General features: G+C 37.0%; 1 protein-coding gene, 1 long non-coding RNA gene and 1 pseudogene across 3 annotated transcripts in view; 1 reads left to right on the forward strand and 2 right to left on the reverse strand.

Moving 5' to 3' along the window:
- Positions 1 to 27,601, reverse strand: part of LOC125855511 (zeatin O-glucosyltransferase-like) — a 151,539-nt gene that overhangs the window by 62,725 nt on the left and 61,213 nt on the right. The window contains exon 2 of one of the 2 annotated variants that reach the window (XM_049535243.1): positions 27,157 to 27,335. In XM_049535243.1, coding sequence (XP_049391200.1) covers positions 27,162 to 27,335 — 174 coding nt within the window. In that variant the 3' untranslated portion in view covers positions 27,157 to 27,161. Of the gene's footprint in view, positions 1 to 27,108; positions 27,336 to 27,601 lie in introns of those variants that run through there. The other variant, XM_049535242.1, reaches the window with a different exon arrangement.
- Positions 1,996 to 27,298, forward strand: LOC125855518 (uncharacterized). Its single transcript, XR_007445496.1, has 3 exons — positions 1,996 to 2,141; positions 6,393 to 6,460; positions 27,161 to 27,298. It is a non-coding gene; the product is annotated as an uncharacterized LOC125855518 (long non-coding RNA).
- On the reverse strand, positions 6,463 to 22,942 carry LOC125855516 (zeatin O-xylosyltransferase-like; annotated as a pseudogene).

Consider the following 27,601-nt stretch of genomic DNA (forward strand, 5'->3'; position numbering starts at 1 on the left):
CAACCTACTGAACTAATTAGTTTATGCTTTTCTTTTTTTACGTACTGAATTTTGATTTAAATTTACGATCATTATATAAGTTTTTAGTTTATTATTTTAATATTATTTTTTCTATTCTATATTATTTATTTTATTATAATGAATAGTTTTTTGAAGTTTATTTTTTATTTTATAAAATCAAGATATAAGTAGTTTTTTTAATCCTAACAATTAATTTTTTTATAATTATAAATAAATTTTGTAAAATTGCAAAAATTCTTTTAACGAATAAATTATTTAAAATATTATTTATATTTATAATTTCTTTAAGAACATGTAAGAAAAGTAGATAAGCAAAATATTTATTAAATTTCACCTATCTTGATTTTTAAGAATAAAAATATGGTATAAATTGACGAAAATAATATGTATTTATGTTGGTGTTTATGGATGTTTTTCGATTTTGAATTTCATGCCAATAGTATCAAAACTTATGTAATTGTTTTTCAAGATCATTGATGTTCTTTTCGTTTTAGTTACTTATTGAAGAGTATTTGTGGATTGAAGTGTTTTTGGATTATGAAATTGTTGAGAGAAAAATAAAAGAACATATTAAATTTATACCTTCTTTATTTTTCATATTAATGATCTACTTTTTCTTTTACAAATTTCTTAAGAAAACACAAATAAAATATGTACCTTAATTTTTTTTGGTAACTTTATAAATTTTATTTATACTTTCAAAAATAATTAATTGTTATAATAAAATAGAAAAAAATTAATTAATCATATCTTTGTAAATTAAAAAATAATTTTATATAACTATTTTTAATAATATAAATGATTAATATGAGATGGAAAAACAATATAAAAATGTAATAAATAGAATGAGTCAAGCAAAATTTTTTGAATTTCATATTTTTCATGAATAAAGTTATTTAAATTATGAAAGTATAAAATTTGGAACAATTGTTTTATAAAAGAAACAAAGGAAAAAAGAGAGTAAAAGAAGTAAGAAAGCCACCACAAACAGCCACCAAAACTCCAAATCAGTCATTGACGAACACCGAATAAAACCCCTTTACCTTACCCCTTTTCGATTTTCTTACTTTTAGTTTTTATTGCAGGTGTTTTGGCGAGCTCAAAGCTTCAACCATGGATCTAATGACGTTTCAATGAGCTTCATTTTTTAGATCCATGATGTTTGAGTAAGCTTTGTGCTTCCAAATCTGAACAACCAACAAATAAGGCAAGTGGGCGTGTGAATATGCACATACAAATATATGAATACACAAATAAAAAGAAATCAATTTTAACTATAAATAAAAAGGCAAGTGGGTGTATGTATATGCATGCCTACAGGCTTTGCTTGTATTTTGCTGAAAATTTGAAGGTGAAAGTGGAAAGATTAGGAGAACAAAGTCTCGAATTCCTAGAATCATTGTGAAATTTGAATTAAAAAATTATTTTTTCTAGGTATAATGGTGAAATTGAGTGAAAAATTGTAGAAATGTGAAAAGAAAATATGGAATTAAGTGACAAATTGAAAAATTGTGCAAAGAAACAAAATAAAAAATAAAAATTCTTAAGGAAAATAAGAGAAGAGGAACATGAAAAGGGAGAAAACAGGGGCTGGGGTTAAATAAAATATGGAATTATGAAATAAGGAAGCACACTATAATGTAATGAAATACAGCAGTGTACAATTTGCATCGTTGCATAGTCTCATTTTTCTTTGTGTTATGTTGTTTCATATTCATACTCATAAGTATGCACATCTAGACACGTCAACTCATCAGTCGTCTCCTTTGTGTCAATTGTACACACCAACTTACAAAATGATCATCTAAACTCTTTCAAGATTTATAGCATCACATTAGCATCGGGTGTTCACAAGACACAGTGGAGACAAGTTGTCAATTGAAGTGTTTAGATGTATACTCTCAAAGTCAAGTTTGAGTATTTGTTTATGTATTATGCATAACAGAAAACATTTCCCTGTTAGAACCAGATTAAGTTGTGGTCTTCAGTGATAGAAATACAAAGAAATCATCTCACTGAGCCATAAAAAATTTCAGATACTAAAAATTCAAAGATCAAAGAAATATAAGGTAGCATATATTAGTCTGAGCCAAGAAGCTGATAAATAACAAGTTAAAAGTGTTGGGTATGTAGCAAGAGTTAATGGAAAATGGAGGGAATATGAAAAGAGAGGAACTTGGAAAGTTTGGAACTTGAAAAGTTGGGAACTTGAAGGGTTAGGAACTTGAAAAGTCCTCTTATGCTTTAGTGAAAAAGCATTTCTCCCTCATCGTCGGTGGAAAGAAAAATAGAAGGGTTTAAATATAAAATTGTTAAAAGGGTTGGAAAGAGGGATCCCCCTCGCGCCGTCGTCGTCGTCGCTCGGCTTCGGCTTTGGCTTTGGCTTCGGAGATAAAAACCTTCGTGGTTTTATACTTCTATTAAGTTTGCAATTTAAGTTATTACTTACTGAGTCATTTGTATCAATTTCTGTTTTTTACAGATTTTGATTCTGAAATGGCAAATGATAATGTGACGGTGGTTGTTGCTGTACCAACCCGAACTGTTGTACCACCAGCAGAGAAATCGAGAAAATTCTCTGGTGTGAATTTCAAAGGATGGCAGCAATGGGTATTTTTCTGGCTTACCACTCTTGGTCTGCAAAAATTTACCAATGAAGTAACTCCAGTGCCTGCTGTTGAAATGCCAGACAGAGAAAAATTCATGATTATTGAAGCATGGAAACATGCATTATTCCTATGTAAGGGCTACATTTTGAGTGCTTTAGAGGATGACTTATATAATGTCCATAGTGCAATGACAACTTCGAAAGAATTGTGGGATGCACTTGAGAAGAAATATAAGACAGAAGATGCATGTTTGAAAAAGTTTATGGTCACAAAGTTTTTAGACTATAAAATGTCAGATAGTAAAACTGTTGGATCACAAGTACAGGAACTTCAACTTATTTTCCATGATCTAATTGTTGAGAATATGGTAGTAAATGAAGCTTTTCAAGTGGCTTCAATGATCGAGAAGTTGCCTCCTTCGTGGAACGATTTCAAGAATTATCTAAAGCACAAACGTAAGGAAATGAAACTTGAAGATAACAAGACCACCGAAAAGAAGTCTCGTAAGAGTTTGACAATAATTGGAGTTAATATTGTTGAAGAAGCTCCTACTAAATGCAAGAAGAAAAAGAAGTCCAACGGACAGAAGTCAGAACAAGCCAAGAAGAAATTCAAGGGCAATTGTTACATCTGTGGTAAGGCTGGTCACAAGTCTTCTGACTGTCGTGCTCCAAGAAAGGACAAAGACAAAGACAAAGACAAAGACAAAGGCAAAAGTCAAGCAAACATCGTGGAAGAGATGGAAGATGTAGATGACATATGTGCAATGATCTCGGAGTGCAACTTAGTTGGAAATCCCAAGGAGTGGTTTCTCGACTCAGGTGCCACTCGATATATTTGCCCTACAAAAGAAGCCTTTGCAGTGCATAATCTTAAAATCCACCAAATGGATGTAAAGATAGCTTTCTTAAATGGAGAGTTGGAGGAAGAAATTTACATAGAACAACCTGAAGGGTTTGTAGTTCCTGGTAAAGAAAAGAAAGTGTACAGACTTGTGAAGTCGTTGTATGGGCTCAAGCAAGCACCCAAACAATGGCATGCTAAATTTGACCAAACAATGTTGGAAAATGGATTCAAGATTAACGAATGTGACAAGTGTGTTTACATTAAAAATGTTCCGAATCATGAAGTCATTGTTTGTCTATATGTTGATGACATGTTAATAATGAGTAAAAATATTGACAATATAAATGCTACTAAGCGCATGCTGTCCAGCAAGTTCGATATGAAGGACTTAAGAGTTGCTGATTTGATCTTAGGGATCAAGATTCTCAAAACTCCTCAGGGACTAGCATTATCTCAATCTCATTATATTGAAAGAGTATTGGATAAGTTCAAGTACTTGAATTCCAACGTTGTCAAAACTCTAATTGATTTAAGTTTTACATTTCAAAAGAATGTAGGTGAAAGTGACTCTTAATTGGAATATGCCAGAGTGTTGGGAAGTTTGATGTATATTATGAATTGTACGCGACTAGATAGCAAACTGAGTCAGTTCACCAGTAATCATAATCAAACTCACTGGATGGCAATGAAACGTGTGTTGGGGTATCTGAAACATACACAACACTATGCTTTGCATTATAATAAATATCTTGCAGTGATTGAAGGATATAGTGATGCAAATTGGATCACCGGGTCAAATGAAGTAAAATCCAAAAGTGGTTATATGTTTACACTTGGTGGAGGAGCAGTCTCTTGGAAATCGTCCAAACAGAGATGTATCGCTCGCTCCACAATGGAATCTGAATTCATTGCCTTAGATAAGGCCGGTGAAGAAGCTGAATGGCTCCGGAATTTCTTAGAGGATATTCCATTCTGGCCCAAACCTGTGGGACCTATTTGCATACATTGTGATAGTCAAGCAGCAATAGGTAGGGCAGGGAGCGTTATGTACAATGGGAAGTCTCGTCATATACGACGGAGACATAATACTCTAAGACAACTCCTCTTTAGTGGAATTATTACAATTGACTATGTGAAGTCAAGCAATAATATGTCAGATCCACTAACGAAAGGCCTAGTGAGAAAGGCAGTTGAAAGATCATCTAAGGGAATGGGTTTACGGCTTAGGACAAGTCAGCATGACGGTAACTTTATCTAGCAGACTGGAGATCCCAAGAGCTAGATTTAAGGAGAAAAACAAAGTTGTGACTGATGGTTCGACATTGTTAATCAACTTAATCCATTCTCATGATGAAGACAATGTTCAGGAACAAGGTTAAGACTTTAAGGCTTGTTAATGAGTTAATAAAGCTTAAAGTTTTTAATGATTTGCTAAGTTTGGCAGATTTGACCAAATAGTGTATCTACGAGATGACACGGTTAGAAATCACCTATGTGAATGTGAAGTGTAAGCCGCTTCAAAGAGAATTTTATGTCAAAATCCTATTCTTTATACGCTCATGAAACCAGGAGGTGTTCATGGCTGAAACGAACACAACCGTAAGAACCATAAACGGTAAAGGGTTAATTATGTGACATATGGTTGTCTAGGTATACACCAAAGCTCGACAATTCAAAGATATCGCATCTATCGATTGACTGAGTATATCCGACATATGTTCACTACGAAAAGTCCAAGGGGAAACCTACTTATGCAGATGCAATTGATCCTTCCTTGTAAAGTACACAGTTGTCCGTGCATTCTTTATGTTATAACCATTCCCCATTCATGTGGGGGATTGTTGGGTATGTAGCAAGATTTAATGGGAAATGGAAGGAAAATGAAAAGAGAGGAACTTGGAAAGTTGGAAACTTGAAAAGTTGGGAACTTGGAGAGTTGGAAACTTAAAAAGTCATCTTATGCTTTAGTGAAAAGGCATTTCTCCCTCATCGATGGTGGAAAGAAAAATAGTAGAGTTTAAATATAAAAACACTCATATTAATTGTTAAAAGGGTTGGAAAGAGGAACCCCCCTCGCGCCGTCGCCGTCTCTCGGCTTCTGCTTTGGAAAATGATCGATCGAGAGATTATTTTTTGGCTTTGGAAAATGATCGAGAGATTATTTTTTGGACAAATTTTGTTTTAATTAGTTAGTTAATTATTTATTTATTTTATTAAATTAAATTAAATGGCCAAAACGTTTCAATTAATTAGTTAATTAACCGAAACATTTCAATTATTCAGTTAATTGACCGACTCGACTCGGATCCGTGCGCGACCCATTTTATTTAAATTCTTTCCCATTTTATTTGAATTTTCCGCCGTTGGAAGTGACTATTCTGAAAGGTTGCAACTTTCAGAAACAACCATAACCGTTTGAAAGGTTGCAAACTTTCATGAATGGTCGTGTGGATTCTGAAAGAGTTGCAACCTTTCAGAACCAGTTCCTCTTGCCTATAAATACATTAATTCTTCAGATTTTTTCATTACGAATTTTTTTGGTTTCTTCTTCTTCTTCTGCACAAAGTTTCTTCGTGTACTTTACTGTTGTTAAGTGGTTCGATGACACCAGAGTTTTGGGTATCAATACACTGGTGATTGAGATCATACTATCCTGGGAGGACATATTCCAAATCAAACCTCGGATATTAGAGGGGAATAATTTCCTTAAGGGGACACTGTGCATTTAGTGGGCTTGATATTTTCCATTCTGTCTTTTTCCATATTTTGGTATGTTTTATAGATTTTAGTTGTTCTGAATTAATTTATGTTCTTCTGTTCTTACTGGTTCATTAAAACTTTGGTTACTTCGTGTTTCTGCAAAGTTTATTGGAATCAGTAATTCTGTTTTAAACACAGATTGGCAACAATTTTAAGAAAATAGTAAAGTAACCAAACTGCTTGAAAAGTGAAATTCAAAGAAGAAAGAGCTAGAAAGAAACCAAGTCTATCTTGTGATATGCGCGATGAAATAATCTAACTCTATTTTAGAAGCACCCCTTTCTCTGTGGACTGTCTTACAGCTTCTCCCAATTCTTCTGCTCTTTTTCTAATCAGGTCTACTTCTTCTAATGCCATCAACTTCCCCACGACATTCCCAATAGTGGATGCACTTACTACCTCCTCATGTTTCCCCCAATCTCTAACAAGCATGCCTTTTTTCAATATTTCTGTCACCAAGAAACCATTTATTGGTTGATTAGTGTGCATAGGCCAAGCAGCTATAGACACTCCCATAGTAATACTCTCTAAGCAAGAGTTCCAATCACAACGACTCATGAACCCGCCTATAGACAAATGAGCCAAGATTTCTGGTTGTGGTGCCCATTCTCTTACCACTAACCCGACCTCTTTTACTCTTTCCTCAAATCCTTCAGGCAACTCAACTTTTCTAGCTTCCCCTTTAAAGATATCTCCTCTATCGGCATCTCTCAGCACCCATATGAACCTCTATTTACTCTGCTCTAATCCCATCACCAGCTCCTTGATTTGTCTATCAGAAAATGAAGTTATTGTTCCAAAAGATACATAAAGAACTGATCTTAGAGGTTGTTTGTGAAAGTCAAGAGGGGGGGGGGGGGGGTTAATTAAAATTTCCTTCAGTCGACTTCCCTGCACGTTGGTAGAATAGATAAACAGTAACAAATATTGCAGTAAGTAAATAACAAAAATAGTTTTTATACTGGTTCAGAACACCGATGTGGTGCCTAGTCCAGTCCCCTAGGTTTCAAGGGTTTCCTTTAGAGCTTGTTGAGAACTTGGGTGTTGCAGAATGTTACAGTTGAGAGCCCTGTCTGATATGCAAATCATATCTTCTTCTTTGACACAACCTCTACCTGTATAACCTACACTCAGATCTTTTTTTCTCTTTTCTTTTCAATTGTTCACTTAAGTATGTACAAAGTTTTATGAAAGATAAAAGAAGATTACAATATAAGTTCAAGTGAAGTGCGTACTTCACAACTAAGGCTAGGAGAGGATTATAACGTGTTTGAGGACTACTCTTGTTAAGGAATAACCCAAGGGTATTTCAAATCAAGGATCCTAGTTGAGTCCTTGATTTCAGCTGGTTGATTTATGTCCATATGAGCTAGCCAATTCCTTCCTTCTTTGGAAATCTTATTGTGATCTTGATTCTCTTTCTTCTCTTGAAGATATTTATGTGATCTTGATACTTTGCTGATTTTCCTTCTTTAGAGATCTTCTTATAATCTTGATTCTCTTCCTTCTCTTGAAGATATCTGTGTGATCTTGATACTTTGCTGATTTTCCTTCTTTGGAGATCTTCTTGTAATCTTCCTTCTCTTGAAGATATTTATATGATCTTAATACTCTTCCTTCTTTTGAGGATCTTCTTGTAGTCTTGATACTTGGTTGATTTGAATGTCTATCTTCCTGTGTACTTCATCCTAGTCAGACGCTAGGATTGTGATTGCTTCAATTCTGTATCCCTTGAATGATGGAGGCATTGCCTCAGTTAGGGCAGCTTATTTCTTTTCCTTCTTTGGCGTTCTTCCTTTTTGATTCCCATGTTTGATTTAATATAAATATTTTTTGATTGAGTTCCAGCAATGGCATATCTTCTTTGGAAGGCATGGCTATCTTGCAAGATTTGATTTGATTCCTTGAGTTCAATAAATCAATCTGTGGTTAGATTGATTTGAGTGAATCAATCTTCTCCTTAAGTGATTACTGCTGATTTGATTCTTGAAGCATCAATCTGTAGGATTTTGTGTATCTAACACATATACACTAGTCTTGACTTTCCTGCGACACAAGGTAGTTTGTCATTATACAAAACATTATAAGTTAACAATCTCCCCCTTTTTGATAATGACAAATTTAACTATACGATTTAGTTTAACTTCCCTGTTTATCAATTTTCTGACTCCCCTTTTCTGTATGCTCCCCCTTTTTGTATGCTTCCAGTATAGTTATCTGAATTCTCCCCCTTTGACATAATCAAAAAGGAAAACAAAATAGACAAGAACAATATGCTAGGAAATAAGATATTTTCCCAAGAATTGACATGTTCCACTAGTGCTTTTGCTGTATTTTTATCACCTGCAAAGTCAGCATCTAAAAATTCAGATAAATCAAAATTTTCAAAGAAAGGATACCATGGTCCCATTTTGGATGTTCTAATAAGATATCGGATTGATTCGTTTTACTGCAGTGAGATGCGATTCTTTTGGGGCAGATTGAAACCTTTGCAAACGTTGAACATGATGTTCGATCGACTTGCAGTGAGATATAGTAAAGATCCAGTCATTCCTCGATATATTTTTTCATCAACCGCATTTCCTTAATTGATGAAAATTCCATTTTCTAATTGCTTTATTTGTAAGCTGATCTTTCTCGAATTGATCAAATTCTTCTTTCATAGCTTGTATCCATGACTCATCCATTTATTCATTTGAATTCTATTTGTGATACAAGAGGTTCTAGTTCTTGCTTTTGTAGTGAAGATCTAGTCTGAATTTTATCATCTGGTTTTCCCATGATAAAATTTTCAAGGTAGCTTGCATTGTATCTCCATTCCCTAGGGATAGTGGTTTTGTCAGTTAGGGTAGTCGACTCCACCTCTGCAGGAGCTGACTCTTCGGCAACAGATTCTATTGTTGCTGCCAAAAAAATGATTAGGGATATTTTGATCCAACAACATAGTTCTTGTTGTATCTTGGAAGGAACGATTTTTTTCTTTCCACCTCTCTATTTCGTTGAGGTGATCTGGGTGAAGAGAAATTTTGAGTGAAGCTGTTTTGAGCACAAAAATCTTCAAATGCCTTATTTTCAAATTCGCCATCATGATCACAAGTTGACACGCATCATAGATATAATCCTTTTCAAAGTTCAATTTTGATTGTCTGATAATTCGTTCTAATCTAGATAACTTCTCAAGAGCATGCAAGTTTATGTGTCCAAGCTTTTAATCACAACCAAGGATCATTAGAAGCTACAGTAAGAAAAGTAAGATTAGATAGATCAACAACAGTTAAGACAAATATATTATCAATTTGATCTCCTCTGATGAAAAAATTTCTTTCTGGATGTTTGATTGTGCAACTTGTTGTATTGAAGGAAACTTGAAACCAACTGTCACATAGTTGACTAATGCTGAGGAGTTTGTGCTTGAGTCCTTCAACAAGATAATCTTCTACTAGATCATATGATGAGCTTAGGGTGATAGTTCCAACTCCAATTCCTTCTCATTTTGTGTTGTTTCCAAATCTTACAAATCCTCAAGCAATGCTTTTTTTTAATAGTTTGAAATTTTCTCTCTTTCCACACATGTGTCTGGAGCATCCACTGTCAATTACCCGCATTCCTTTCTTGTAGGTTTTTCTGGTGTGCTCCTGCAAAACAAGTAGATTAATTTCTTTTTGGTACCCAATTATTTTTGGGTCCTTGAGGGTTAGGATTAACAACTTTTGGTCTCCAAATCCATTTTCCAGAAGAAAATTTCCTACAGTTAAAAGATTTGTGACCAATGTCACCACAAGTATAACAAGAGAAATTAACAACAGTTTCAGCAGAATGATAAGAGGAATTTGATAAAGATCTGTTGGATCTGTAGGAACTTTGATTAGAAGATCTTCTCCTGTTGAAAGTAGTTCTGTTAGATTTGACAGAGCTATGACTAGGAGATCTTTTGATATTGTTCATCTGCACTTTTACTTTTTCCAGTTTTTCTGCTAGTAAGTCGACTTCAATCTGACTTGCTTTGAGAAGAATCTGCCAGTCTTTCTTTTATTGAGCAATCTTATTGTATGCATCAATTACTTTCTGTAATTCATCAGTAACCATGTCTAAAGAGTCTTGTAAGTCATTACAGTTAGAACAGTTAAAAGATCTTACCTCACTTGTTTCACCTAATGTCATGAAACATATGTTGGCAGTTTCATCATGATCATCTTCGGATGTTTCTCCTTAATCCCAAGCTTCAAGACTCTTTGGATCTTCATTTCTTCAATTGTTTCTCCTTCTCCGTTCTGGACAGTTTTGTTTGATATGTCCTGATTTTCCACAGTAGTAGCAGCGATCATCATTCCTTTCATTATTCTTAAAATCATATTGGGGTCTCTGCCTTTGTCTAAGCATTTGTCTCACTCCTCGATTTATGAGAGTCATTCCTTCGTCTTGATATTCATCACCTTCTTCTCCAATTTCAGATGTTTCAGTTGTAAATGCCACAGTCTTCTTTTTATCATCCTTGTTGTACCTGTTAATATGATTTTGTTCATAGGCCATCAAGTTTCCTCGTAGTTCATCGTACATCATTTTTTTGCAAACCTCCATCTTCAAGAATAACAGCTTTAGTTTCCCAAGCTTTGGGTAGACTTCTAACAAGTTTTCTAACTTGAAGTCCATTTGAATACACCATTCCAAGTGATTTTAGTTCGCAGACAATTTTACTGAATCTCGAGAACATGGCTTCTACGTTTTCATCCTCGGCCATTTTGAACAATTCATATTCATTCACCAATGAACTGATCCGAGCTTCATTTACCTTGGTGGTTCCTTCATAAGTCACTTCTAGTTTGTCCCACATTTCTTTCGCAGTTTCACATGTTGATATCTTGTCATATTCAGCTCCACTCACTGCACAATATAACAAACTTATAGCTCTAGCATTAGTTTGAATTACCTCTTATTGCTCTTTTGTGATATCGAAAGATTTGGGATCAAATGGTTTCTCAGTGCCATCTTTTCGGTCAATCCAGGAATAGACTTTGGACCCTTCTTGATCACAATCCATGCTTGATGATCATTTGAAGAGATAAAGATTTTGAATCTGTCTTTCCAGTGGGAGTAATGTTGGTCGTTGAAATATGGTGCTCGAGTTGAGGAATGTCCATCTTGAAGTAGATCACCAGGAATCTGATAGTGTGCCATTGGATCTTTGCTCACATGTGGTTAAACACTTTACTAGTGAGACCTGCTCTGATACCAATTGAAAGTCAAGAGGGGGGAGGGTGAATTAAAATTTCCTTCAGTCGACTTCCTGTAATAGTCAGTCGACTCACTTGCACGTTAGTAGAATAGACAAACAGTATCAAATATTGCAGTAAGTAAATAACACAAATAGTTTTTATACTGGTTCGGAACACCGATGTGGTGCCTAGTCTAGTCCCCTTGGGTTTCAAGGGTTTCCTTTAGAGCTTGTTGAGAACTTGGGTGTTGCAAAATGTTACAGTTGAGAGCCCTGTCTGATATGCAAATCAGATCTTCTTCTTTGACACAACCTCTACTTGTATAACCTACACTCAGATCTTTCTTTCTCTTTTCTTTTCAATTGTTCACTCAAGTGTGTACAAAGTTTTATGAAAGATAAAAGAAGATTACAATATAAGTTCAAGTGAAGTGCATGATTCACAACTAAGGCTAGGAGAGGATTATATAGTGTTTGAGGACTGCTCTTGTTAAGGAATAACCCAAGGGTATTTGAAATCAAGGATCCTAGTTGAGTCCTTGATTTCGGCTGGTTGATTCATGTTCATATGAGCTAGCCGATTCCTTTCTTCTTTAGAGATCTTCTGGTGATCTTGATTCTCTTTCTTCTCTTCAAGATATTTATGTGATCTTGTGTCACGCCTCAAACCCGATTAAGACGGACAGGCACTCGATGCCCTAAAGGCCCGAGAGAACCCACATGTGACCTGTGCTTACTATGCATGTAACTATGAAAGTTTTGTGACAAGTTCGTCAGGGACACAACGATATGAACCGACATAAGTAGATTCCAAAACTTATATACAAGACTTGGCCATTGAGGCCACAACTTGTTAAGATGCAACTGAAGCATATACATAAGTCTACAAAGCCTCTAACAAATAGAAACCTTTAGAGTAGGTCGGGACAGACCCCGCCTTACCCCTAGCTACGATACAATACCAAAATGAGTCTACCAAGGGCTCAGTAAAGCTCCGAAGCAACCTGGAGCTCACCAAAAGTAGTTGAGTGTCGTATGCTCCTACTGAGGAGGTCTACTAGCGAGAGTACCTGTGCCTGCAGCATGAAATGCAGCGTCCCCCGCAAGGGACGTCAGTACGAAAAGTGTACTGAATATGTAAGGCAACTACATATATAAAATAAGAGTTCAAACGAAACCAGGTATCAACGTATAAGTGCATAAATCAGAATAGGAGGCTGCCTCTGTTAACTCTGGTGGGGTCATGTATGTTACATTCTTGTCTTTACCTTTATGTGTGTTATGATCTTTATAACGTATGTGATATAAGTGACCAGCTGATCAGTGGTAGAAGAGGATGACCCATGCTAGGCATTTTAACCCCTGGGATGCGGTCCTCAACATTGCACAAATCGGGATCGGCCCATGCTAGGCTTTTGCCCCTGAGCTGCCACCCTCCTATACCCATTGGGATCGGCCCATGCTAGGCTTTCGCCCCTGAGCTGCCACCCATAGTTATACAAATTGCTTCACTTAGATTCTTTAATCTTTGAGATTGTTGTTTTGGTGGTCACGATTATTTTTGAGATTTGGAAATACGGAACAGTAGTAGGAGACATGAAAATAATACTTTAGGACAGTAGCTACAATATAAGGAGCTACGTAACATTAATGCATTACTTGAGAGTTTGAATGACACAAATGACTTCAATTGACTATAGAGTACTGAACGTGTAACTAAGTAATTATGTACACTTAGGAGGGGGGGAATATTGTTAGCTATTTGGATATCGTACGTTGCCACTATGTTTCCTTTACTAGGAATAGAACTTAGGAAATTCACTTATTGACATTAATCGCAAGTATCAGATTTCATGCCAAGAAATATGGAATCGAATCGCCCTACATACCTTATTTTTTTTTTACCAATACCACTGTCACAATTCAACCTCCCTTCTTGAATGCTAATCTACAATATAAGTCACAATTAAGCTAATGTTAGCAACTAATCAAGGCCCTAAAAACAGTAGCTAACACTTGACGGAAAGTAGGCCCATACAACCCTTGCACCAATGGTGAACCACCACACCCTTCTTCTATACATTAATACAACTTCATACATCCTTTTCCAAGATACCCAAACAGCCCCCAACAACAATATACATAAGGCAGCCACTATCAATCCCTAAAAATCTTTCAGCATAATAGGAGCATATTAACTCAAAGATTTATCACCATCCATTAGTTCTTGATAAATATATACAAAATTTTCCACCCCAAATCTGTATTTAAAGAGAGGAAAAAAATGGGCAGTAGTCTTACCTTAGTTTCTAGGAATTTATCCTCTAAAGTTGTACTCCAAGAACTGAAACTCTCCTTCAAACTTTTACTTGAAAATGGGGCAATATTCAAGGAACCAAGGTTTTCTAGGGCTGCTGATTGAAGCCAAGAGAGACCAAGAGAGAAACTTAAGAAATCTGAAAATTTTGCAAGTTAAAAATGAGGTAAAAGATCTGATCTTTATCCCTTTAAAAAGGAGGTGTAATGGCCGAATTTCTTGACTAATTTTGGCCATATATTGTCAAGTAGGTGACCCACCTACTTGGCCCCACCTACTTGGCCTTTTAACTTGGGCTTTTGGGAACTTCAACACTTGTTGGGCCCTAATCCGAATTATCCCTCTATTCATGTCAATTTGGGCCATAATTAATGCAAGTAAGTGGTAGTGCATTTGGCCCAATTACCACTTTACTACCTCTAGTTTAAATACTTCCGTTGGAGCTAACTTGCAGTACACATGCTGAAACGTGCAAGGTGTTACCTCACCTTGCGGGCTAGTTTAAACCAACACTAATCATATAAGAAGCACGGTCCCTCACCTATACTATAAGGCTATGTCAAGTATCACGTGAATAGAACCAGCATACGCATAATACAGGTTGTTACAGTCTTTCCCCCTTAAAAACATTCGTCCTCGAATGTTAGCATGGTTATCCAGCCCAAACAAGTTCAAGCCTAAATTAGTGCTACTATTAATCACATAATGCAAATAGACTTATACTTACTTGTCAGCGTCTAGACTAAGCATTTTCATCCTTCTCATGGATCTGAAAGAGATGAGGATACTTCAATTTCATTGCTTCTTCCGCTTCCCATGTAACTTCTTCTACTTGTTGGTTCCTCCATAATACTTTTACAGAAGCTACTTCTTTATTTCTTAACTTCCTAACTTGTCGATCCAGAATAGCAATGGGTACTTCTTCATAAGTGAGATCTCCCGTAACCTGTACATCTTCAGTAGGAGTAATATGAGATGGGTCACCTATGCATTTCCGAAGCATCGAGACATGAAACACCGGATGAACTGATGAAAGCTCTTGTGGTAGTTCTAACTCATAGGCTACTTGGCCAACTCTTCGAATAATCTTATATGGCCCTATATAGCGTGGACTCAATTTTCCTTTTTTACCAAACCTCATTACCCCTTTCATTGGTGACACCTTCAAGAACACCCAATCCCCTATAGAAAATTCTAGTCCTCTCCTTCTAACATCCGCATATGATTTATGTCGACTTTGAGCTGTTTCTAGCCGCTGCCGTATCACTTTGACTTTTTCCATAGCTTGATGAACAAGATCTGGCCCAAATAAGGCAGTTTCACCTTTTTCGAACCAGCCAATTGGGGATCTACATTTTCTTCCATATAAAGCTTCATAAGGTGCCATTTTAATACTTGAATGGTAGCTATTGTTGTATGCAAACTCGATCAATGGCAAATGATCATCCCAACTACCTTTGAAGTCCAATGTACAAGCTCGCAGCATATCCTCGAGTGTTTGAATTGTACGCTCCGCCTGACCATCTGTTTGAGGGTGAAAGGCTGTACTTAAATTCACTTGTGTTCCTAAACTCTTCTGAAATGACTTCCAAAAATTTGCAGTGAATTGAGCTCCCCTATCAGATATAATAGAGATTGGCACTCCATGTAGACGAACTATCTCTTTAATATACAACCTCGCATACTCCTCAACTGTATAAGTAGTCTTGACCGGCAAGAAGTGCGCTGATTTGGTCAGTCTATCAACAATTACCCATATAGAATCAAACTTCCGAAATGAACGAGGCAAACCAGTGACAAAATCCATATTGATCATATCCCACTTCCAAATTGGAAGTTCTATACACTGCATATAACCTCCGGGCTTTTGGTGCTCTACTTTCACTTGTTGACAATTTGGACATTGAGCCACGAATTCCGCAATGTTCTTCTTCATGTCCCCCCACCAATACATTTCTTTTAAGTCATGATACATTTTAGTTGACCCCGGATGGACAGAATATCTCGAATGATGCGCTTCTATCATAATCCTATTTCTTAATTCATCTACATTAGGTACACACAATCTGTTTTGACATCGAAGTACTCCCTCTTGCGTAAGCTCAAATGCCTTTGTCATACCCTGTTGTACATTCTCCTTAAGCTTTAATAGAAAAGGATCCGTGTACTGCTTCTCTTTCACTTCTATTACTAATGAGGATTCTGCCGCATTTTGCACAATAACCCCTTTGTCAGGAGATTCAAGAAGCCGAACCCCCAAGCTAGCTAGTTGACATAGATCCTTAGTTATTCCTTGTCTTTCCACAGACCGCCCATAGATGCTTGCCATTATTTTACGACTTAACGCATCAGCTACTATATTTGCTTTCCCGGGATGATACAAGATATCAATGTCATAATCTTTTAATAGCTCCAGCCATCTTCGCTGCCTCAGATTTAGGTCCTTTTGCTTAAAGATATATTGCAAACTCTTGTGATCAGTGTATATGTCAACATGAACTCCATACAAGTAGTGGCGCCATATCTTCAGCGCAAATACAACTGCTGCTAGTTCTAGATCATGAGTTGGATAATTTTTCTCATGTGGCCGCAGCTGCCTTGAGCCGTAAGCTATTACCTTACCATGCTGCATCAAAACACATCCTAGGCCCACTCCCGAAGCATCACAATAGACTGCATACCCTTCTGTACCTTCTGGAAGTACCAATACCGGTGTAGAAGTTAATTTATTCCTCAGCTCTTGGAAGCTTCTTTCACATTCATCACTCCACTGAAACTTGGTTTCTTTGTGTGTTAGCTTTGTTAAGGGTGCAGCAATGGAAGAGAATCCTTCAACGAACCTTCTGTAATAACCTGCCAATCCAAGGAAACTACGGATCTCCGTAGGCGTTGTAGGTCTTGGCCAGTTTTTCACCGCTTCTATCTTCTGATTATCAACCCTTATTCCTTCATCGGATACAACATGACCTAGGAATGCCACTGATTTTAACCAGAACTCACATTTAGAGAACTTTGCATACAACTTACGATCACGAAGAATTTGTAACACCTGTCGCAGGTGATTAGCATGGTCCTCTTCCGATCTCGAATACACCAAAATGTCATCTATGAATACTATCACGAACACATCTAAAAATGGCTTGAACACCCTATTCATCAAATCCATAAAAACTGCTGGTGCATTCGTTAGCCCGAATGACATGACTACAAACTCAAAATGACCATATCGTGTTCGGAAAGCTGTCTTGGGTATATCTTCGTCTTTGACCCTCACTTGGTGATAACCCGACCTTAGGTCAATTTTTGAAAAACACCTAGCACCTTGTAACTGATCAAACAAATCATCAATTCTAGGGAGGGGATATTTGTTCTTAATCGTTACCTTATTCAACTGCCGGTAATCGATACACATTCTTAACGAGCCATCTTTCTTGCGTACAAATAAAACTGGTGCTCCCCATGGGGACATACTAGGCCTTATGAATCCTTTTTCTAATAAGTCTTTTAATTGCTCCTTCAACTCCCGTAATTCTGCCGGGGCCATTCTATATGGAGGGATGGATATAGGTTGAGTATCTGGAATCACATCAATAGCAAACTCTATTTCTCGTTCTGGAGGCAAACCCGGAAGATCTTCAGGAAATACATCGGGAAATTCATTTACCACTGGAATGGATTGAAGAGTTGGTGGCTCCGCATCTATATTTCTCACTCTCACTAAATGACATATGTATCCTTTGGACATCATCTTCTTTGCCTTAAAATAGGAAATAAATTTACCTCTTGATGTCCCAATATTACCTTTCCATTCAAGAACGGCCTCTTTAGGAAAATGGAAATGCAGCGTCTTCGTTCGGCAATCTACCGTGGCATAACAAGAAGCTAACCAATCCATACCCATTATAACATCAAAATCCACCATTTCTAGCTCAACAAGGTCAGCCAACGTATCACGATCACAAACGGTTACAATGCAATTACGATAAACCCTTCTAGCTATAATAGAGTCACCAATCGGTGTAGACACCTCAAATGGCTTCACTAATAATTCTGGTGTTCTTTTGAACTTTTCAGCAATCAATGGAGTAACATATGATAGTGTAGACCCCGGATCAATTAATACATATACAATATGTGAAAAGATGGACAATGTACCTGTAACCACATCCGGCGAGGCTTCCAAATTTTGTCGATCCCCGAGAGCATATGTGCGATTCTGAACTCCACTAGAACTAGCTGCTCCCCTAGCTCCTCTACCACGACCAGTAGGCATCTGTCCTCTACCTAAAGAAGGTGCTGATGACGAGGATGCAACAACTGACCTAGTAGGTGGTGCCACACCACCCACACCTCTATGAGGGCAATTTCTCATCATATGACCTGGTGTACCACACCAAAAACAAGCATTTGTCCCAAACCGACATGCACCTAAATGATTCCTTCCACATTGTTTACAAAACTCTCGAGGAGGTCTTGATTGGCTCATACTTCCCTGCTCTTGGTATCCCGCTGTTCGTGAACCTTGACTTTCACCTCTTTGCCCAAACTGATTGCCCCTAGACCCTTGAAATTGAGGTGGGGTACTCGCTGTAGAATAGGAAGATGATGGCCTAGGCGGTCTGTTAAAGAACCGAGGCCTAAACTCACCTTGGGATGCTGTAAACTGCCCCATAGATCTTGCTCTCTTAGAATGCCCTATTCCTGACTCTTGTGTCCTTCTTCTTTGCCTTTGATCCTCCAACTTTTGCGCAAAAGCTTGCATCCTTGCTATATCCATATCTTTATTCAATGAAGCAATGGTACAGTCTCTAACCAGATATGAATCTAATCTATCCACATATCGATGAACTCTATCCCCCATAGTAGCAACTACATTAGGAGCATACCTGGCCAAGGAATTAAATTTGAGACTGTACTCTCTCACGCTCATACTTCCTTGGTGGAGATTTAAGAACTGATCCGCACGGGCCTCTCGGATCTCCAATGGCAGGTAATGGTCAAGGAATGCCTTTTTGAACTCTTTCCATATAGCTGAAGGTGCATTTGTTCCCCTGGATTGCTTCCAAGCTTCATACCACAATATAGCCACACCTTTTAATCTATATGCTGCTAGCTCGAGCGCTTCTTTGCCACTTACATGCATAACATCGAAAGTGCGTTGGATCTGATCTATAAAGTCTTGTGGATCTTCATTAGGATCTGTCCCGGTGAATGATGGAGGGTCCAAATTAAGGAAATCACGTATCCGCGTGCCAGCCGCTCTATCTACACTACTAATACCCGCAATTGGACCTTCTTGCCTTTGGCCGTGGCCAGCAACTATACGAGTCAACAATTGGACTGCATTCCTCAAATCTTGCTCAGTAGCATTAATAGGGGGTTCTTGAGGTGCAGCTTCCCTCCTTAGTTCTTCTGGCGATGGAGGGGTCGGGGAAGTCTGTGATAGAGACTCATCTTGAGCCTCACCTTGAACAGCTTGACTAGGTGGTGGTTGGCTGGTCCCTTCTTGGGCAGCCACATCCACTCGCTTACCTGTACTTTTACTCCTTCTCGTAGCTGGCATCTTCACTATAATAAAACAATTCAGAAGTTAGGTACTATTCACCACAACATTGGTTCTATCGCACGATCTAAGAAATGAAAGAAAAGAGACAACTCCTACATGTCTCGTAGCCTCCTGTTTATAAATGTGGTGCACAACACATCCATAAGCAAGACTCTACATAGACACGGCTTTGTAGACTCCCTAGGATGACCTGCTCTGATACCACTTTGTCACGCCTCAAACCCGATTAAGACGGACAGGCACTCGATGCCCTAAAGGCCCGAGAGAACCCACATGTGACCTGTGCTTACTATGCATGTAACTATGAAAGTTTTGTGACAAGTTCGTCAGGGACACAACGATATGAACCGACATAAGTAGATTCCAAAACTTATATACAAGACTTGGCCATTGAGGCCACAACTTGTTAAGATGCAACTGAAGCATATACATAAGTCTACAAAGCCTCTAACAGATAGAAACCTTTAGAGTAGGTCGGGACAGACCCCGCCTTACCCCTAGCTACGATACAATACCAAAATGAGTCTACCAAGGGCTCAGTAAAGCTCCGAAGCAACCTGGAGCTCACCAAAAGTAGTTGAGTGTCGTATGCTCCTACTGAGGAGGTCTACTAGCGAGAGTACCTGTGCCTGCAGCATGAAATGCAGCGTCCCCCGCAAGGGACGTCAGTACGAAAAGTGTACTGAATATGTAAGGCAACTACATATATAAAATAAGAGTTCAAACGAAACCAGGTATCAACGTATAAGTGCATAAATCAGAATAGGAGGCTGCCTCTGTTAACTCTGGTGGGGTCATGTATGTTACATTCTTGTCTTTACCTTTATGTGTGTTATGATCTTTATAACGTATGTGATATAAGTGACCAGCTGATCAGTGGTAGAAGAGGATGACCCATGCTAGGCATTTTAACCCCTGGGATGCGGTCCTCAACATTGCACAAATCGGGATCGGCCCATGCTAGGCTTTTGCCCCTGAGCTGCCACCCTCCTATACCCATTGGGATCGGCCCATGCTAGGCTTTCGCCCCTGAGCTGCCACCCATAGTTATACAAATTGCTTCACTTAGATTCTTTAATCTTTGAGATTGTTGTTTTGGTGGTCACGATTATTTTTGAGATTTGGAAATACGGAACAGTAGTAGGAGACATGAAAATAATACTTTAGGACAGTAGCTACAATATAAGGAGCTACGTAACATTAATGCATTACTTGAGAGTTTGAATGACACAAATGACTTCAATTGACTATAGAGTACTGAACGTGTAACTAAGTAATTATGTACACTTAGGAGGGGGGAATATTGTTAGCTATTTGGATATCGTACGTTGCCACTATGTTTCCTTTACTAGGAATAGAACTTAGGAAATTCACTTATTGACATTAATCGCAGGTATCAGATTTCATGCCAAGGAATATGTAATCGAATCGCCCTACATACCTTATTTTTTGGACCAATACCACTGTCACAATTCAACCTCCCTTCTTGAATGCTAATCTACAATATAAGTCACAATTAAGCTAATGTTAGCAACTAATCAAGGCCCTAAAAACAGTAGCTAACACTTGACGGAAAGTAGGCCCATACAACCCTTGCACCAATGGTGAACCACCACACCCTTCTTCTATACATTAATACAACTTCATACATCCTTTTCCAAGATACCCAAACAGCCCCCAACAACAATATACATAAGGCAGCCACTATCAATCCCTAAAAATCTTTCAGCATAATAGGAGCATATTAACTCAAAGATTTATCACCATCCATTAGTTCTTGATAAATATATACAAAATTTTCCACCCCAAATCTGTATTTAAAGAGAGGAAAAAAATGGGCAGTAGTCTTACCTTAGTTTCTAGGAATTTATCCTCTAAAGTTGTACTCCAAGAACTGAAACTCTCCTTCAAACTTTTACTTGAAAATGGGGCAATATTCAAGGAACCAAGGTTTTCTAGGGCTGCTGATTGAAGCCAAGAGAGACCAAGAGAGAAACTTAAGAAATCTGAAAATTTTGCAAGTTAAAAATGAGGTAAAAGATCTGATCTTTATCCCTTTAAAAAGGAGGTGTAATGGCCGAATTTCTTGACTAATTTTGGCCATATATTGTCAAGTAGGTGACCCACCTACTTGGCCCCACCTACTTGGCCTTTTAACTTGGGCTTTTGGGAACTTCAACACTTGTTGGGCCCTAATCCGAATTATCCCTCTATTCATGTCAATTTGGGCCATAATTAATGCAAGTAAGTGGTAGTGCATTTGGCCCAATTACCACTTTACTACCTCTAGTTTAAATACTTCCGTTGGAGCTAACTTGCAGTACACATGCTGAAATGTGCAAGGTGTTACCTCACCTTACGAGCTAGTTTAAGCCAACACTAATCATATAAGAAGCACGGTCCCTCACCTATACTATAAGGCTATGTCAAGTATCACGTGAATAGAACTAGCATACGGATAATACAGGTTGTTACATCTTGATACTTTGCTGATTTTCCTTCTTTAGAGATCTTATAATCTTGATTCTCTTCCTTCTCTTGAAGATATCTGTGTGATCTTGATACTTTGCTGATTTTCCTTCTTTGGAGATCTTCCTGTAATCTTCCTTCTCTTGAAGATATTTGTGTGATCTTAATGCTCTTCCTTCTTTTGAGGATCTTCTTGAAGTCTTGATACTTGGCTGATTTGAGTGTCTATCTTCTAGAGTACTTCATCCTAGTCAGACGCTAGGATTGTGATTGCTTCAATTTTGTATCCCTTGAATGATGGAGGCGTTGCTTCAGTGAGGGCAACTTGTTTCTTTTCCTTTTTTGGCGTTCTTCCTTTTTGATTCCCATGTTTGATTTAATGTAAATCTTTTTTGATTGAGTTCCAGCAATGGCAGATCTTCTTTGGAAGGCATGGTTATCTTGCAAGATTTGATTTGATTCCTTGAGTTCAGATTGATCTGAATGAATCAATCTTTGGTTAGATTGATTTGAGTGAATCAATCTTCTCCTTAATTGATTGTTGCTGATTTGATTCTTGAAGCATCAATCTGTAGGATTTTGTGTATCTAACACAGATACACTAGTCTTGATTTGCTTGTGACACAAGGTAGTTTGTCATTATACAAAACATTATAAGTTAACAGTTTGTTCAGCCACTCCAAACATATATTCTCCCTACTCGAGATATAATTGAGTTTAGTAGGCAGAATAGGTCCAATTGCCCATTGTTTCTTGTTCAGACTAATTTCTGCTTGTTCCATCAAATCAATATACTTGCTTTCAATTACTTTACTTGTATTATGGATATCACCTGATCTAATATCCATATATGGATGTTAAGAATCTGATAAGTCCATAGCTTCATCTGTTGTAACTCCTTCAAAGGAGTATAGCTTATTAAGCAATTCTTCTTCATGTTGGCCAAAAATCTTTAAAAATAAGCACATCATAATATAGCAAGAGAAAACTGAACTGTAGTTAAATATATAGGATTCAGCATGGGGCAAAGAAGAAACATCTTGTACATTATAAGACATCATAGGTTCCTGAACAACAACGACTCATCTTACTTTTGATGAAATATCGCGTATGAAAGAAGCAATGGGATCGCAAAGAAGCATAGAAACATCCCATATTGTCTAAAGATTTGATGAGGCTATTAGTTCAGGATTTGGAAGGTCATGGAAGTGAAGTTTGGCTATGTTTGAAGGATTTAACGCGTTAGCTCGAATCCTGGCTTGATGATTATGTGTTGCCAAACCAACATAATAGACAGGAAGATGATAGGAGGAGATTAAACATGAAAGTTGGAGAAGTTGGTTAAGATGGCCTTGAGATGGAAATGGAACCATAACTATAGCTACTTCATCTTGTTTCAGTTTGCTAAATTCATGGTTTTCTACTTGTGTCATGGTAGAAGCAGGGAGGTAACAACTTTGAAGTTTATTCAATCTTTTTTTAGGAGATGTTCTTGAAGTGAGTGTGTATATATATACTAGTGGTTAAAGGCGTGTAAAATTCTTTGAGGTGGTGTGTTCAAGTCCTATCAGCTTCATAATTATACTCATTTTTTTTTTATATATATGAAAAACCTTCTTAATGGCACACAACATATGGGACCCATTTTGATAGATCTCTGGGATGGGTGTCTTTAGTTGTCACTGAGAGCTTTTCTCTGGTTTCATTGACAGGTCTATGGGTCAATGCAATGGGTTGCTCACTATTGGTGAGCTTGGCTTCCCTTATCTGCCTGATTCTTTTGCCTTTAATATTTAGTAAGTAGCTCAAATTCTTATAATTATGTTTATGCCTTCTTCTTTAGGATTCAGTTCTTATCTTCGTTTGCAATTTCTTTTCAATTCATGGAATCCAAATGTTTTATCTCCTGCAGTACACGGGAAGCCCTCAAAAGCAGTTGTAGATTCTTTGGCGTTATTTGGGGTGAGAATGATCTCTTATTGTTAAAGTTCCTGAATATCTTCTGTGGTTTGTTCAAATTATTCTGGTTCTTTGTATTCAAGTTGAAAAAATGCTTGTGGGAGGTGAAATTGTGTTCGCACATTAACTTCAGCTTGGAAAAGATTTATGAAAGTTGAACATTTGTGAGCGAAACCAATATTGTACTTGAAATACACCGTCAACCAGTATTTCAGTCATTCAATGTTTTGTATACTGAAATTCAATTATTTTGCAAATACTCGCCAAACTAGTATTTGCATAATGGAATACAAATATTTATGCCACAGTTACAATTTTCTCCAAATGGATGATAAAAATGAAGTACATTGATTAACTTAACAATTAGAACAAGTTGTGATTGCATAGATAGAAAGGTCTATTTCCTATTATATTAGAAGTTGATTTTCTTTTTTCCATTTGCAACTTATTTTTCTTCATAATTTTAACAGCTTTAACAAAGTTCTTACTTTTATGTCTCCTTGAATAGTTTACTGTAAGTTACATCCGAAGAGAACTTCTGTAAAATGATCAATTATTTGAAAATCACTTTCTTAAATAACCAGAAGCCATGGTAATCAGAAAGGTGCTCCTGTTGCTCATATTCCTTCCATCCAGTATTAATTGTTAGTAATGTAACAAATGGCTTCAGTTAGTGAAATGGTTATAGAAATTCTATTGGAGGAAGGTCTAAAAGGATTATTATGTTTGTTAATTTTGAATAGACGATCTTCTGCTTGTGAATTAACTTATTTGTGTTAATTGAACAATATGCTGGCATTTTCAGTTTTATTTGCATTATTCTTTTCCATATATCTGAAATTGATCCTTAAATTTATCAGGATATCTGTCTTACCATTCATATGAATGCTGCCTACTAAATGAATTCTGTTTCCGATTTGAAATTATACTAACTCATTTGTATATGCTTAGTACAGTTATTGGACTATTGTTTCTAAAATTATTTACTAGGGTGAAATTTTACTCATTCTTGCCCGACCTCATGACTTATACAGGGAGGAGCCATGCTGGGGGATACTTTCCTTCACCAATTGCCACATGCTTTTGGTACGATTCTTAATCTTAAATTAATGAAGAAGTAACATTGCATATTGCTTTTTGGTTCACTTACCTTTAAATACCATAAACTGTTAGCTCTACTCCATCATTTACTTAGCTTAATAACTGTTAAAATGACATAAGCGAGATGTCTTTACATCAGGCATGCTTCTTAGATGTCTAACCATGAAGCCACCAGCCCACTAAAACTCATTAGCTTACACCATCAAAGGCAGGTTTGCTTAACTTGCTTCCCCTGAGTGCCTGGGTAACTCCCCTTTCCACTTTTCACTACTCTCAATTCACTTGTCTAGTTCATGCTGGAGAGATTGAATAACTTTGTTGTGCTCTTGTCTTTGTCCTAATGTTGTGCTGATACATGTGGCTTAGCTGCAATTTTTTTCTTCTGAGCTAAGACTGTAAGTCAGTTTCAACATCATTTTCTGGGAAAAAATAATTCTCTGTCCCAATTTGTTTGGCACTATTTCCTTTTATGTCCGTTCTAATAAGATGGGGACTTTTCTATATTGAGAAACCTGTTTTGTAAAAGGTTGCCTTTGGTTTCATATGAATATTTATCCAATTCGTCAAAGAGTTTTCTTTCTTTCTTAAACTCATGACCTATCAAACTATCCCAAATTCAGTATTTTATTCGATGTGCCAAATATCTTCTTTCTTTTGAGAATGTCCAGTCAAAATATAGCAAATGAATTGGGACGGAGGAAATAATAATCTAATTAGTAGGTATGCATATCCTTAAAGATGCTACTTTCTCAAGAAGAAAATATCCTTAAAGATGCTATTAGAATATAGTTATTCGTCTTAGAGAAGGAAGGTGATATATCAGACATATATGGTGTCTATCTTCTAAACCCAAATATTGTTGCCTTTAACTATTTGTGGCATTGAATAATTTTACCAAACAGATTACTTCTTTTAGGTGGTGGACAATCCCACTCACATGATGACCATCTTCATGATCACTTTGGTCATTCACACGCCCATTCATTGGAGGATCTTTCTGTTGGATTGTCCATTTTGGGTAAGTTTCTTGGACATGATTCTGCTTTTAAATTTCATCATTCATTTTGTGAAATTTGTATGTTTAGTTTTGCATGAAACATACTGGGGAGGTTTTGCTCCATTATCACAAAATAGGAAATATCAGAATTTGTAGCATTCAAATATTCCAAAGGAAGAAAACGCTTATTTATGATTTAAAATATCATGTTCTGCCTTTTAATTTGCCAGATGTTCTCCAGTGTGAGCTTCATGGTGCTTACTGAGGATGACATGACAGCAAATGTAAAAGGATATGAAGGATTTAAAATATCATGTTTGAAGGATTTAATGTGTTAGCTTGAATCCTGGCTTGATCATTGACTTAACTGCTGAATGTTTCATTATACTTTTGTTTTGGCAGCTGGAATTGTGCTCTTTCTTATTGTTGTGAAGCTTGTGAGGTATGTTGAAGATTTTTCTGGAGGAGTCAATGAACGGAGTCATGGTCACCACCATCATCATCATATGCACTACACAAAATTGAAGGATGATAATGATGCTGATGAGAATCTCCAGGAACTGTCTCACGAGAAGGATGGAGTGGATGAAGTGTCTGCTGACTCTCCCAATGGGGATAAACCAAATGGAAGAGCTATTCTACGGAAGGTAGAATCAATACATGCCCCATAATTTGCTGTTCCATATTTTGCCATGCTGAGATTCAGTAAAGTGTATTTCTTGTCAGGATTACTAAAACAAATACTGGAAAATAATAATTTTATTCAGAATTTAGAGGGTCCTGTAAACCTTTCCTTCAGCATAACATGCTGTGAGGCACCAACAAAAACACAAATAACTACTTTGTCAAGATAAGGTTTCTTAAATGTAATTGCTGTCAAATTGTTTCTTTCCACTTTTCATACTTGACTTGCAATCTTCTGATACAATATTGTACATTAATAAGCAATTGCAGTTTGTCTTTGCAGCCAATGGAGAGATTTTAGAAAAGCTATGCAGTGATTGAATATCTATTTGCTTGCAGTTATATAGTTGTTATTTCTAAATTTAAAAAAAATATATATATAGTTGTTATTTCTATCGTCTCATATGCTAGCTAAAAGAAATATAGTCTGAGCCAAGAAGCTGAGAAAAAATTTCAGATACAGAACATTCAAAGATCAAAGAAATATAAGGTAGCATATATATATATATATTAGTCTGAGCCAAGATGCTGATAAATAACAAGTTACAAGAAAATAGTAAAGTAACCAAACTGCTTGAAAAGTGAAATTCAAAGAAGAAAGAGCTAGAAAGAAACCAAGTCTATCTTGTGATATGCGCGATGAAAGAATCCAACTCTATTTGAGAAGCACCCCCTTTCTCTGTGGACTGTCTTACAGCTTCTCCCAATTCTTCTGCTCTTTTTCTGATCAGGTCACCTTCTTCTGATGCCATCAACTTCCTCACGACATTCTCAATAGTGGATGCACTTACTACCTCCTCGCGTTTCCCCCAATCCCTAACAAGCAGGCCTAATTTCAATATTTCCGTCACCAAGAAACCATTTATTGGTTGATCAGTGTGCATAGGCCAAGCAGCTATAGACACTCCCATAGTAATACTCTCTAAGCAAGAGTTCCAATCACAATGATTCATGAACCCGCCTGTAGACGAATGAGCCAATATTTCTGATTGCGGTGCCCATTCTCTTACCACTAACCCGACCTCTTTTACTCTTTCCTCAAATCCTTCAGGCAATTCAA

Source organism: Solanum stenotomum, chromosome 2 (assembly GCF_019186545.1).
Source record: "Solanum stenotomum isolate F172 chromosome 2, ASM1918654v1, whole genome shotgun sequence".
In the NCBI taxonomy this organism is placed as follows: domain Eukaryota; kingdom Viridiplantae; phylum Streptophyta; class Magnoliopsida; order Solanales; family Solanaceae; genus Solanum; species Solanum stenotomum.